Here is a 15,306-nt window from a genome sequence, read left to right as displayed (position 1 = left end):
CTCTATGCCTCAGTTTCCTCATATCTAAAATGGAAATGATAATAATAATCTATCTTACAGGGTTTTTGAAATAATTAAATGAATTAATACATAAAATGCTTACAACAGCACCTAGCACATGACTAATTCCCTTTGTTTCTCTAGTATACCGACTAGCATATCTTCGATTAAATACCCTGTGTGAGCGCCTTCTGTCTGACCACCCAGAACTAGAACACATCATCTGGACCCTTTTCCAGCACACACTGCAAAATGAGTATGAACTTATGAGAGACAGGCATTTGGACCAGGTAAGACAAGAAGGTACTTCACCTTCTCCTACTTGTTTGTTCACATGTCCTGATTTCTTCAGAAAAGGTTAAATTCAAATAAGAAGCTAGATCAGTTTAGTAGACTTAATATGTTTATTTGCTACCTTTCATATTTTTTTTGTAATTCTTATAATTTAGAGCTTGAGAGTATTTCAGTAACTTTACTTGCTTAATAACATGAAAGATCTTATTTCTAAAAAATCAGTGAAGAAATTGTTTATCATAGGTTTTTCTGTGTTGTGGTAACCTAGATTTCATTTTAGTGTGGAAAAAAGCAGGAGACTTAAGAACCAATTGAACTAAAACAGTGCCCATTGAATGAATGAGTGAATGAGTGAGTGAATGAATGAATGAATGAATGAACAATCGAAGAACGAGTTAATTTACAGAGAACAATCTCATACCTTCCTTTTTCTTCTCCGTAAACAGAATACTAAGAATTTTTTTGGTAACATCTTTATTGAGATATAATTCATATGCCATACAAATTAGCAATTTAAAGTGTACAATCCAGTGGTTTTTATTATATTCAGAGTTGTGCAACCATCACCAGAGTCCATTTTAAAACTATTTTATCTTGCCAAAAAAGAAACACCATACCCTTTAGCACTCTCCCCCCATTCCTCATCGTCTCCAGCCCCAGGCAACACTAATCTCCTTCCTGTTTCTACAGATTTACCTAATCTAGGTATTTCATATAAATGGAATCATAATATGTTATCTTTTGTGTCTGGCTTCTTTCACTTAGTATAATGATTTCATTGTTCCTGTGTGGATATACTACCTCATATTTATCTTTTCACCTATTGATGTACATTTGGTTTCCACTTCTTGCCTATTATGAGTAGTTACTATGAAAATTCGTGCACAAGTTTTGTGTGGACATATGTTTTCATTTTTCTTGGGTATTTACCTTAGGAGTGGCATTTCTGGGTCATATGTAACTATGTTTAACCTTTTGAGGAATGGCTAGATTTTTTTCCGACATAGCTACATCAGTTCCTACCAGCAATATATGAGGTTCCAGTTTCTCCACATCCTCACTAACTTGTTATTTGCCTTTTTTCGATATAGGCATCCTAGTGGGTATGAAGTGGTATCTCTTTGATTTGCATTTCCCTCATGGCTAATGATATTGATTGAGAATCTTTTCATGTACTTTTTGGTCATTTGTATATATCTTCAGCGGGAAAATATCCTTTGCTTATTTTTAAATTGAGTTGTATTTGTATTATTGAGTTGTGAGGGTTCTTTATGTAGTCTATATATACGTACAGTCCCTTATTAGATATATGATCTGTAAATCATATATCTCCCAGTCTCTGAGTTGTCTTTTCACTTTCTTGAAGGTGTCCTATGAAGCCCAGAAGTTTTTAGTTTTGTTGCTGTTCAATTTATATATTTTTCTTTTGTTACTGGTGCTTTTGGTGTCGTATCTAAGAAACCATTGCCAAACCAGAGGTTTGGAAGATTTATCCATGTTTTCCTTTAAGAGTCTTACACTTTTCACTCTTACATTTAGATTCTGATCCATTTTTAGTTAATTTTTGTATATGGCATGAGATAGGAGTCCAACTTCATTCATTTGTATGTGGATACTAGTTGTTCCAACGTCATTTCTTGAAAAGTCTGTCTTTCCCTATTGACAATTGTCAAAAAGCAATTTACTGTAAATATGTAAATGTTTATTTCTGGTCTCTTCTATTTTATTGATCCATATGTCTCTTCTTATGCCAGTACCACACTCTATCTTGGTTACTGTAGCTTTGTAGTAAGTTTTGAAATAGGGAAGTGTGAGTACTCCAATTATGCTCTTTTTCACGATTGGTTTGACTATTCTGAAACTCGCGTCTCCATATGAATTTTAGGATTGGCTTGTTAATTTCTACAAAGAAACCATCTGTAATTCTGATAGGGATTATACTGAATCATAGATCAGTTTGAGGAGTATTGTCAGAACAACATTAAGTCTTCCAATCCATGAACATATGATGTCTTTCACTTTATTAAAGTCTCCTTTAATTTCTTTGAACAATTTTTTTTAGTTTTTAGAGAAGTCTTACACTTGTTTTGTTCAATTTATACCTAGATTTTATTCTTTTTAACACTATTGTAAATTGAATTGTTTCCTCAATTTTTTTCAGATTGTTCATTACAAGTGTATTGAAATACAATTGATTTTTGTATATTGATCTTATATCCTGCAACCTTGCTGAAGTCGTTTATCAGTTCTGATAGTTTTTAGTGGGTTCATTAAGATTTTCTATATAAAAGATTATGTCTTCTGAGAATAGATACAGTATTACTTCTTTCTTTTCAATGTAGATGACTTTTATTTTATCTATGTGCCAAATTTCCCTGGGCAGAATCATCCACTACAATGGTGAATGGAAGTGGTGAGAGGCAACATCCTTGTTCTGTTCCTGAGCTTAAGGGAAAGGTCGTTAGCTGTTTTTTTTGTTTTTTTTGTATATGCCCTTTATCAGGTCAAGGAAGTTCCCTTCTATTCCTCGTTTATTGAGCGCTTTTATCATGAAAGGATGTTGAATTTTATCAGGTGCTTTTTTTGTAGCTATTGAGATGATCTTTTTTTCTTTTGTATTGATATACAGTATATTACATTAATTGATTTTCAGATGTTACACCTACCTTGCATTTCTAGAATAAATCCCAGTTGGTCACAATGTAGCCACAGTGCTGCTGCATTCCCCTTGTTTGTGTTGAAGATTTTCACATCTATAACCATATGAGATACTAATCATTTTCTTGTGATGTCTGGTTTCGGTATCAGAAATATTGGCCTCATAGATTTAGTTGGGTACTGTTCCCTCTTTTTCTAATTTCGGAAGAGTTTTTAAAGAACTGATACTGATTCTTCTTTAAATGTTTGGTAGAACCCACCAGTGAAGCAATCTGGGCCTGGGCTTTTGTTTGTTTTTTGATTACTAATTCAAGCTCAGATTTTCTATTTCTCCTTGTGTCCGTTTTGGTTGTTTGTGTCCTTCTGTACATATTTATATTTCATCTTAGATACCTATATTTTTGGTATACAATTATTCATAATGTTTCTTTATAATCCTTTTATTTCTGTAAGGTTGGTAGTAATGTTCCCAAGAAAAATGATGTTTTGAGCAAAAGATGAATTATGTATAAAGGTATAACCTACAAATATGTATATTTTATGAGATTCTATTGGGACATATACATTCTAGTATGTTGGATTTTTTAAAGTGTGCACTTACTGCCTTATGGTTCTGCTGCTTTTCTACAATATAGAAATTACATAGACGGTAATGCTAAGGATTCCTAAAGAGGTTAGGTATCTGGAATCAATAAAATTTTTGTGAGAGGTGCCTTAGGTAAAGTATTGGAGTAGGAGAAAAATATGAATTAGCAAAGAGGATACTGGATGGCTTTCTAAATGGGGAGAATAGTAGGATTTGGGCTGATAGGATGCTGAGCAAGGAATGATGAATAGTAATAATAGTAGATGTGAGCAAGAAGGGTGCAGAAGATATGAGTACTTAAATTAGGCAATAAAATTCATAAAAAATAAGAAAGTTTGATGTTTTAAAGTCACAGGAAATCATTTCAAATCTTATTTTTGTGTTTAAAATATCTTATTTGAAATGTAATATGCATATAGAAAAATCCATATAACATAAAGGATACTTTTAATGTAAATTCATCAGTTGAACACACCTGTATAACCAGTATCCAAATCAAGAAATAGAACATTATCATTAACACAGAAGACTCTCTCCTGACCCCTGCTAGTTATTATATCCCCCTTACCACCACCACTTAGTGTATTCAATATTATTTTATCTGATAGTTTGAACCTTTTCCACACCTGGCCTTTTTTAAAAGTGCTAGTTACACAGTTAACTGATTGCAGTTTCAGCTTTTATCTTCTGGGAAATATCTAAGGAACAGGAGCAAATGTTAGGGTTATTTACAAACCACATGATCTGCCTGAATACTTGAGAGTTGTCTATTTGCACTCTGTTTTTTAAATACATTTGGGTTAAATACTTCACATACTTTCCACCAGTTCAGGATAGGAAAAGATAATCCTGTAGGAAATTAAATTTCCATTTTTTTAGGTTAAAAAGAAAGACAATGAAGTGCTTTTTAGAATACAACCATGTTACAAGATTCTGACTATTTTTACATCACATTTATTTATTAGATTATGATGTGTTCCATGTATGGCATATGTAAAGTGAAGAATATAGACCTTAAATTCAAAATCATTGTAACAGCTTACAAAGATCTTCCTCATGCTGTTCAGGAGGTAGGTAATCTTCCATGGTAAGATTTTTTGGGGATAATTCCATGTCTATACTATGGATAACATCATTATTAGATCATATATTCTGACCTTATTATATACATTCACATATCAACTTTTTACTTTTATATTATTGGTTAATTATTTATAACTAATATGGAATTGGAAAATTAAGGTTCTTGAATATCCACATTCATATTATAAAGTTAATAAGGAATACTATAACCCTGCAATAATCAGGATTTTGTACTAAACTTTTACGTGTACATGTGTAAAACGTGTATGTACATATCTGTGACATTTCACTTCTGCTAGAACAGCTATAATCCAAGCCTAAGAAAGCTTTTTCAGACTTTTTTTTCCTGTATAACATGTGCTTTTTACTGTTAAAAAGTATTATGAACTATTAAAAAATAAAATCTAAAGATAAATTCCCAAATTTATTTAACAAGTGTTTTTATTCTTTTTTCTCAGACATTCAAACGGGTTTTGATCAGAGAAGAGGAGTATGATTCTATTATAGTATTCTATAACTCGGTCTTCATGCAGAGACTGAAAACAAATATTTTGCAATATGCTTCCACCAGGGTATGTTAAAACTATTCTTTGGGAAAATCAAATTATAAAGCAGTGGATCTCACTAAGACATTAAATAAATAATACGCCTTTTTGCTTTTTGTTCTAGCCCCCTACCTTGTCACCAATACCTCACATTCCTCAAAGCCCTTACAAGTTTTCTAGTTCACCTTTACGGATTCCTGGGGGGAACATCTATATCTCACCCCTGAAGAACCCATATAAAATTTCAGAAGGTCTGCCAACGCCAACAAAAATGACTCCAAGATCAAGGTTTGTGTGTCCTTGTTAGGGAAGTGGTAAAGTATAAGAGGGGATTACTTTGATTCAAGCATAAAAATATAAGACTCTTCATTTAAACTAAGCTATTCTTGAGTCCATAATTTCGTATTTATATTAAGTGACTTGATAAGAACTAGAGGGGAAGAAAGATACTTACTTAGATGGGTTTGCAAATTCAGTCATCAATTTACCTGGCTGATGGAGTCTATTCTTTTGTAAACACTCTGCACACCAGTTTGGTAATAGGTTTCAAATCACTTTCATTTTTTTTGTTAGTCCATCTGCTAAACAAAATAGATTACTTTTGGTTAAGAATTTTTATTCTGTAGTTTATTGAATGTCCTGTAAAGTCTTTCTGTGAACCTGTTCATCTTGCTCTATTATAAAAACATAGATGGTTGATTAAATGTTGATGACTGTAAATTAAGTCTTTAGAAGTCCATCCCTAATTTTGCCTGTGGCTTTTTTATATTATCTTGGGCAGGTCTCTGTGCCTGTTTCAGAATGGTGCTGTGGATCAGAAAAATGATGAGTGAGAAGCTCTTTTAAATTCTCAGATGAAAGGTTCTGTGCAACTACAAATCATTACATTATCTTCCACATGCAACCACAACTGCTCTCTGGCTTTGAAGCACTTCAGTTGACTTATTATACGTTATCATGGGCTATTTGAAACTGACTTTATTTGTATAAAGTGGGGGGCAGATTAGTGAGTAGAGTTAATGTAGTCTCATCTCAGAAATGTCAGCCCTTAGTTGTACTTAATGGGCAAGAAAAACAAACAAGAAGAGGGGATATATTAACCCCTTAGAAAACATTTGGATGGTGTGTTTAATTATACAAGTAATGCATATTCATGGTAAAAATTTCAAACTCTACAGGAAAAGGTAAAGTAGAAAATAATTTGCAACTGATATAAATACCTTTGTGTGCCCCTGTACCATCCTTTGTTTATTTGGTGTTCTATAGTTGAGTATCGGTGTACTAAAATCTACAACTTACTTTATGTAAGTTGCTAAGATGCCACACCAAGTCTATATAATTTACACAGTCCACACTGCCACATAAAAATGTATACCACAGTAATTTTTTAATGATGATAATTAATCCATATTATGCTGCTAATGATGGCTCTTTGCTGATCTTAATGAAATCACTTCCGGATTGGGGTTCTTCTTTAGCAAAAAAGTCACATTACAAAAATCCTGATAACTCTTGATCAAGCATTAAGAGAGCATCTTAACACTCTACTTATCAGCATACTTAGGTATTCTGGTTAATCAAATACATATAGATTGATGGCCACTTATCAAGGAATTGGGGGACAATAAAATCTATATATTTACTAGTTCCATGAGCATATTATTAAATCTTTGTTTTGTCGGGCTAATGCTATTCTTCAGCTTTATTATCAAGAACATAAATTATATGGTTCAAAGAGGCCAAACAGATTAAGAGATTTCTGATTCTAGGATATATGATAAATAGCCTTTATATATGATTACAGATCCTATTTAAAATTGATTATTACTTAATACTGTAAGTTTTTTGCCAGGGGTAACTTGAATTTTTAATGAGAAAATGTGAAAAATTTTAATTGATAACTTACCCTTGATTTATTAAGAATTAAGTAGGAATAAATTTAAAACTTTATTTTACTCTCTTTAAATGTGGACAAAAGCAGAATATGTCTTGCAGGCAAGTTGTTCTTGTTTTAAAACACTAAGAGACCACCTCAGTGTATGACTAGACCAGCACTGTTAGAATAGCCTTTGATGAGTATAATTTATCAGTGGTTCTAGGGGTAGAAGAAACATTTGATTTGGTATTTCTGATCGTTCAGAATACATGTGTGTTTATCTCTGCAGGTTATATGTGATTTTTATTACTAATTTGTATTTTATCTTTACTTGACAGAATCTTAGTATCAATTGGTGAATCATTTGGGGTGAGTATTTCTTTCTTTGAAGTACAGTGACATGCACTGTAACTATAAAATAAATTGAAGATTTCTATAATTTGAATTTACAAATGCTGTAAATTGATTCAGACATGTTGCGTAGAATTTAGAAGATATATATATATGTATTATATATATATATATATATATATAATCAGATTTATTTTCAAATCAGATTTAATTGCAACTCATACTCATAATTGGTGAATTTCGAAGCTGTTTTCTAAACATTCCTTGTATATGTGTTCTAAATATGTCTTTCACCAAAAGCTGTTTTTACATTTAATTTTTATAAAATTAGCTCATTTAATTAGAAAATAAAGCATAAGTAATAAAGCTAATCCTCACTGTCAAATCAATCAGTCAAATCAGATTTAATTTCTATCAGAAAGTCTGAGTTCATTTTTCAGTTCAAAGGAACATGTTCATACACATCCCTGAGATAATCACCTCACTCTGGTTCTAAAATCGATAGGTAAAAAATAGAATTTTTCCACGTTTGTCCGTTGGGTAAAATAAGGTGTTGTGCCCCCTTTAGAATTTCTTACCAAAACTTTCTTTACTTTGCTGTGACAGGATTCTCTCTGAGGAGATATATATCTCAAATCATCTCCAATAATAGTGGATGGACTCAAATTCTTAAATCTTTTTGACAGTTGATTTTCTATTGTAAAAACTGTGAATTAGCAACATTTCAACAAATACTGTATCAATGATGGTTTAAACTATATAAACTATATGACTTGTTAACGTATAAAACCCATAAAGTGAGTCCAAAATTATTATTCACTGGACACTTCACCTCTTACTAAATTCTTATGATGTTCTCTTTGGTTATGTTATGCTCCCAAAAACAAAAAAATCTATCAAAAACAAGGTTCCAGAATGCTGTTCCAATTTTACATGCTTCTGAGAAAGTAGCAGCTCGGGCTCAGTGTGTGAGTGTGTTCCAGAAACGAGGAACCAGGACTTTCAGAGTAGTAGTCAGAGTTGTTGGAGGAAGAGGAAGAGCCTGCTGGAAGAGACAGGAGGATTTAAAAAGAGTGGGTAGCATTAGGTAGAGTTTTTCTCATTTGGAGATTGTTCATATGTCTTGCTTGGCCCATTAAAGCAGAAAATTAAAATGCAAATATTACCACTGCCTGATTTTTGACGCACATCAAACTACAAGTAAGGGTTGCTAACTACAAAATGATGGCATTTAATAATACAATAAAGAATTCTGTAATTTGTAGACTTCTGAAAAGTTCCAGAAAATAAATCAGATGGTGTGTAACAGCGACCGTGTGCTCAAAAGAAGTGCCGAAGGAAGCAACCCTCCTAAACCACTGAAAAAACTACGCTTCGATATTGAAGGATCAGATGAAGCAGATGGAAGGTGGGAACAGTTTTAGAATGTTTTTCAGTGGCCGAGGTGGTCATCTGGAGATCCCAGAGTACCAGCTCTGCTCTTAATTTCCACCAATCCCTTTCATGCCAATTTTATTTGGAAATTGTGAGGATTGCTCAAAATAATAGGTATGACTACATCTCCAAATTAAAGGCACCATGTAAATAAATCATATACCATCTACTGAAATTGAAATTATTGAAAATATCAAATGTTTAAAATCTGATAATTTTTTACAAAATATTGACAATTTTGTTATTTTTGCTTAAAATTAGATTTTAAAATGCTGACTCTTGAAAAATATTTATTGTGTTTTTATAAGAACCACTAAAAAGATACATAGGGTCATAAATTTGTGACTTTCATATTTTAGATAGTTTGTTTATAAACCTCTGAAATTAAAAGCTACTCACTAAGAGTATAAAATAAGTCACAGAAAGCACCATAGTTACTGGAAATTTGAGTTTTCCATTTATACATATACATGTAAAATATTTTGTTTTTTAATCTGCAGTAAACATCTTCCAGGGGAATCCAAGTTTCAAAAGAAACTGGCAGAAATGAGTAAGTACTTATCATTTCTCCTTATGTAAATAAAACGATTGTTGACATTGCAAAAAATTTTTTTGCATTAGAAAATAATAAATATATATAATTCCTTCGTTAGAAAGGAATAAATATATATAATTCCTTCGATTAGAAGACTTGCTCATGCACTTAAAATATACTGGAATCAAGAATGTATTATTTACCTACAAATATCTGTAGTTTAAATGTATGATACAAAGTGACCCTTTCTAAAATCTTATGCATAGGAAGACTAAGAAGTGAAACCACATCTTCAACATGAATGGCTGTGGTTAGAAAACATTTCAGGAAAGAAGAATTATTATGAGGAACTTAGTGTTGCATATAGGGAAAGGTTTTATAAACCTAGCATGTGCAAACATTATAACACTTATTTAAAGAATAACCTATTGTGCTATTATTGAACTTCCCTGACTTGCAAGTTTTCAAACTTAATTTGAAACAAAAGCTTTTCCATTACTGGAAACCAGAATTTTGATAAAGAACATCACCAGATCATTTTCCAAGTTATACAGAGTGACATAAATTTGGAACGTTAAGACAAACGGAATGCTATCTTTCCTAAGCTACTCTGACACTATAGAAGATTAACCCAAATATAGTAGATGGAAAGCACATTAAGAAAAAGATAAATGTATACTAACTGCTCCTGGGTTGTCTTAGACAGAGGTAGCTGTGATAGTGAGTGTGGCATTTCATGATAGTCTGGTGTCGGATCCATTCACAGGAAAAAGAGCTGAGACTTGGAAAGAAGACATATACTATTTATGAGATAATAAGTATTAAAACTATAATTCCTACATAATAGAACATATCAATAAGAACAATACCAGTGAAAGTGTGACTTTTTAAAAAGGGGCCTTTTCTCAACATGTAGATACTAACTTTGAAATATAAAGTATTTAAAAGAATGCTTTTGATTTTTTTAAACCATGTTTTTGTATGTACTATTTTGAAGAGTACAATTAAAACTAAATATACCACAAGCTTAAATTTGTTTGGTTATAAATGAATTTCTTTATGGATTTTACATTGACTAATATATTATTTTTAACTTTTAAGTAATTGTGGCTTTTCCTTCCCAGTACATGAAAATAGACGTGAAGCTTATAACCAAAATCAGGCTTTGAAAACATGTGGAAGCATTATGGAGCCCACAATGTGCATTTTAAAAGAAGCAGAAAGCTGTAAAAATATGGGTATTTTCTTAGAGAAGAGTTCAGTTGCTGTATTCAGTTCATTCTTGGTGACACACTTAGTTGTGATGGTGAAGTCCCTCCGCCAGGCTGAAGTTCAGGGCCATTGTGCAGCTGGAAAATGGGAGAAGCAGCAGGAGTTTTAACCCATAAGGCTAAGGAATTCTCCAGGCTGCTCAACTTTCCTCAAAGAATTGTAGTCAAAACAGGTCATCACACAGTGCTAGATGAGCCAGAGTGGAAGGGCCAGTAGGGGAGACCTAGAATTACCGTTTTCTTTCTTTTCCAAGTATGAATATTCTTTGTGCTTCTTTATGACAAGCTCCTGTCCACCAGTAAAGTCAAGTTAAGAATTTTTACATCATGAAAAAGAAATGTTCTGTTTTTGTCTATGTTGTAATTACTAATGTACTTTCTAAGTGTCCATGTCTGCATTGAGTAATTGGGAGCTCACAGTGTTTGCAGTGAGGGCCTGGCAAAGCCTCTCTGAACACGGGCTCGCAAGCTGTGGCACTCAACACTCACGTCGGCACCGTCTCAGTCAGCCCAGGACTCTGCGCTGCTCAAGGGCCACACTCAACCTTCTCATCTAGAACAGTGGTCTGCAAAGTGGGGCATACCTGGAAGTGTGTAAGACTACCTTTTGGGTTACATAAAGAAAATACTAGAATTTCGATTTACTTTTATCTCATCGACTTCTAATGCATATTTGGAATAGGTGTGTTCTATAATTTATGCACATGTACATATATACATACATATTTTGGTGATACATGCTTGGAATAGTTAACTTTAGGGACACGTGATAAAAAAATTTGGAAACCACAGCTTTTGCAACGCCCGGAGCGCCTCTGATTTGGCCTCAGTGTAACATGTATGGCCGCCCTTTGCCACTTACCTAGCACCATCAGTGCCATTAACAGTTCTCCATCTTTTTGCCAGCATCTACTCGAACACGAATGCAGAAGCAGAAAATGAATGACAGCATGCATCTTTCAAACAGGGAAGAAAACTGAGGATTCCATTACCCTGGTCAGTACTGTGTTCACCTCTGGCCTCCTTGTCTCTCGCAGATCTGACTATGTAACTCTCCCAGGTTCTGTTTACGGCCACATTTATACATAGCTTCAGCTCTTTCTGTGGATATAAAGTGTGCAGTTGCACACGAGTATTTGTGCAGGCAATTCCTAAGCCACTTGCAATGCTGTAGTCAATAGAGAATATATTGTTATTGTACAAGATTGAAAATCTTGTGTAAAACCTGTCATTTAAAAAGTTGTAGCAGATGTTTGTTTCCAAAGGATGCCTGGGAGTGGGAGTCCCAACAACCCATGACTAGCTGAGTACTTTGTCTTCTCTTGTGGCATGTTTGTGATGTTTGCTATTATTTTTATTAATTTATATTTATATATTTTTTAATTTAACATGAACACCCTTAGAAAATATGTCTTGTCTTCCAAATGCAATTTGGCTGACTGCCCCCCATTCACCCAAATGATCCTGAATTCTTCTGCTAAACAGATATTAGAAACTAGAAAAAATTACTGATTTTTACACATTAAGATTTTAGTTTACTAATGGAATCTGATGTACTGTGTACTTGTTTTATAAATTTTAGCTTTTAAATACAAGCAGAAAGCAAAGTATAAACATAAGATATTGTCAGACTACTGATACAGATTTCGTACCTCAGGACTTCTAAGAATTTATTGATTCTTTTCTTCATCTAACTCATGCTCTAAAATTGGGGTCATTAATAATAGTACTCTTGGTTTTTATACCATACAGATCACTGAATTCATAAAGTGCCCATCTAGTACTTGGAAAATAAAGTGTTCAACTAGAGCTTTGCTGTAGAGGACCCTAACAGAGTATAATCCCAAGTGCACTTTCTAATGTTTCTGGGTCCTGAAGAATCAAGATTCAAAATCATATTACTCCATTAAACAGACTGTTAACTATAGGAGCCTTAATTGTTTTCTTAGAGATTTGTCTAATTGCATCTCAGCAATTATTCTGCCCTCCTAAATTTGGGAAGGGGTGTATGTTCTCTGGAATGGTACATGTCTTCCATGTATCTTTTGAACTGGCAATTGTCTATCTCTCTCTTTTTTTTTTTTTTTTAAGTGAGAATGGTCTAACACTGGCACATTCACAGCCACATTATTTCTAGTTCAAAATTGCAAGTACTTATTCAAAGGTCTTTGGGTTAGGCATTAATGTTTCTGATTTTGTGCAAAAATTTCAAATTAAAATAACTATAGCAGTAGAAGAGGTGCTTTCCCTCCTGGCACCTAACGGTGTATTTAAACTCTTGTGTGATTAACTTATTTAGAGATGGTATAATTTAAAATAGATGGTATTTAAGGTAGTACCAGCTAGATTTTAGGAAAATCACATTGTCTGAACTCAGAGTTCTTTTTAAGAAGAAATCTGGTCTTATTTTTAGAAAAAAATTTTTATTTTGTGCTCAATTAAGTTCCAAACTTGTGTTTTTGACAGTTTTCATGATAACAAAGGCACTAGAATGCTTTATCCCATTTCCTCGTTAATTTTTGCATGAATATCATACAAATCAGTTAGCTTTTAGGTCAAGGGCTTACTATTTTGTGGGTCTTTTGCTAAGAAGTTCCCATTAGAATTAGTGCCAGAATTTTAGGAACTACAGAGATCGTGTATTGAGATTTCTTAAATAAGCCTTCAGATACTGCTTTATTGCTTTTTTGTATTGGTTAAAACTGTATATTTAATATTGCTATGTTGCTATTTTCTACAATTAATAGTTGGTCTATTTTAAAATAAATTAGTTGTTAAGAGTCTTAATGGTCTGTTGTCGTCTTTGTATTAAGTGCACTAATGTTCTCTTTTGTATCTAAATTCTCTCCTAGGATCAAATTTGTTCTTAGCCTTTAATGGGCTTTACATGCAGATGATTTCTAAATTTATTTCTCTAGCCTTGACCTCTCCACAGAGGTCAAAGCTCTCGTAGCCGATAGAACTCTTAATTACCTACTCCTCCCCCCTCAGCTTCTCAAAATATGAATCAAGATCAAACAAACAAAAATACCTTGTTTCTACCCTAGTCTTTCCCCATTTTACTAAAAAATTAACTTGTTCCATCTAAAAACCTAAGTGTCATCTATTGACTCGTGTCAGGACCACTATAAAAGACTTCTAAGTGGTCTCCATATTTTCTCTCTTTCCTCTTTACCTTTAAGCTCCATAAAGAGCAAAACTGTAAATGGATTCACATTGCTACTCGACATATTCACGCTCTTTGCTTGGCCTGTGAAGTAGCCCCTACCTACTTGTCCATCCTCACCGCATGCTCCTTTTTCCTTGCTCACTGCGCTTTACTCACACTGACCTTTTCTCTTAGAATGCCAGGCCTGTCCCTACACCTCAGGCTTTTATGTTTGCTATTCTTTCTGCTGGAGTGCCGTTCCCCCAGAATTTTGCTTAGCTGGTTCCTTCCTGTCTTTCAGGGCTCAATTCAGAGGGCTTCCATGACCCCTCCATGCTAAAATCTTACTCTGTATTGTGTTTCCTTCCATCAAAACTGTAACAGCAATTAGTAGCATCTGAAGTTACCTTACCTGACTGCCTCGTGTATCTACCTATACCTGCATCAACCCCTCCCCACACTGGAAGCTTCAACCTGGCTCATCTTATTTACTACTATAGCTCTTGTACCTAGAAGAAGCCCATATGTTGGGGGGAAAAGTGTATTTTCAGTTTTTTTCCAAGTATATAGAAGCTGATAATATTCTCTTCCTTTTTTCAAATGTCATGTGCTGAGTACATACCATATTCCAGTCATAGTTATACAAGCAATACAACAACATAGTTGTAAATACAAGCAATACAAAAATAAAGCAATACAAGAAAACCAAAATCCCAATCTCTGTGGAACTTCCATTCTAATTCTAATTTTGAGGAAAGAGCAAATGTATAAGTAAATGTGGAATACATAATGTGTCCAACTGTACTAAGTACCTTGGAGAAAGATATCACAGGGAGGGGGATGGGGTGCTAGTAGGGAAATGAGTTTTAAAATTTTAAGTAGGGTGGCCAGGGAAAGACTTGGTGAGGTGAAACTTCAGCAAAACCCGGAAGGAGGTGAGAAAGCGAGCCATACGTTGACAGGGGTTAAACAGTCCGTAGAGGGTGAAAGCCAGTGCTAGGAGGTAGGAATATGTCTGGTGAGTTTGGGAAATGATGAGTAATAGAAAAATGGAGAAGAAATGCAAGAGCAGGTATCTCTTTTCCTATAATACAAAGTTTATATTAAAGGCCTTTCCTCCCAAGCATCATCTATGTATATTACAAACCCACAATCCTTTACCTGCAATTCTAAAATCCAAAAAGCTTTTGAAACCAAGTGGGTTCTGTCTGTCTAGTACCAAAAGTCGTATGGCATCAAAAGCATATCTAAACTAGCATGGAGCTATTTAGAGTCTTTATCCCACTTAGTGGGAATATTCTTGTTCCACTTAACAAAAGTATTAATTTGGGGGATCTCACCTTGACCCTGCTCAGGTATTATGTGGTATATGTACCATATTATCATTCTTAACTCCAAAGACTATGAAGCATATCTGGTACCCAAGATTTCAGATAAGGGATTATCCTGCGTTTAAGTAATATGATTTCTCAAAAACAGGGTGGATAGTGAAATTCTCTCCTGGAATAGCCGCATGTTTGTTCCC

At 33.8% G+C, this 15,306-nt stretch overlaps 1 protein-coding gene across 3 annotated transcripts in view; it reads left to right on the top strand.

The window, feature by feature from the left end:
• The window catches only part of RB1 (RB transcriptional corepressor 1), a 162,568-nt gene extending 149,148 nt beyond the window's left edge, over positions 1-13,420 (top strand). For 2 of the 3 annotated variants that reach the window (XM_019748050.2, XM_019748051.2), the window contains 8 exons: positions 145-290; positions 4,504-4,608; positions 5,080-5,193; positions 5,291-5,454; positions 7,381-7,411; positions 8,659-8,801; positions 9,328-9,377; positions 11,540-13,420. In XM_019748050.2, the coding sequence (XP_019603609.2) occupies positions 145-290; positions 4,504-4,608; positions 5,080-5,193; positions 5,291-5,454; positions 7,381-7,411; positions 8,659-8,801; positions 9,328-9,377; positions 11,540-11,613 (827 nt within the window). In that variant the 3' untranslated portion in view covers positions 11,614-13,420. Of the gene's footprint in view, positions 1-144; positions 291-4,503; positions 4,609-5,079; positions 5,194-5,290; positions 5,455-7,380; positions 7,412-8,658; positions 8,802-9,327; positions 9,378-11,520 lie in introns of all 3 variants that reach the window. The other variant, XM_074329955.1, reaches the window with a different exon arrangement.
• Positions 13,421-15,306: the final 1,886 nt, after the last annotated feature.

The sequence above is a fragment of the Rhinolophus sinicus genome, linkage group LG04 (genome assembly GCF_036562045.2).
Source record: "Rhinolophus sinicus isolate RSC01 linkage group LG04, ASM3656204v1, whole genome shotgun sequence".
NCBI classification, from domain to species: domain Eukaryota; kingdom Metazoa; phylum Chordata; class Mammalia; order Chiroptera; family Rhinolophidae; genus Rhinolophus; species Rhinolophus sinicus.
The sequence above is the reverse complement of the archived record's forward strand: the minus strand, read 5'-3'. Positions and strand labels throughout refer to the sequence as shown.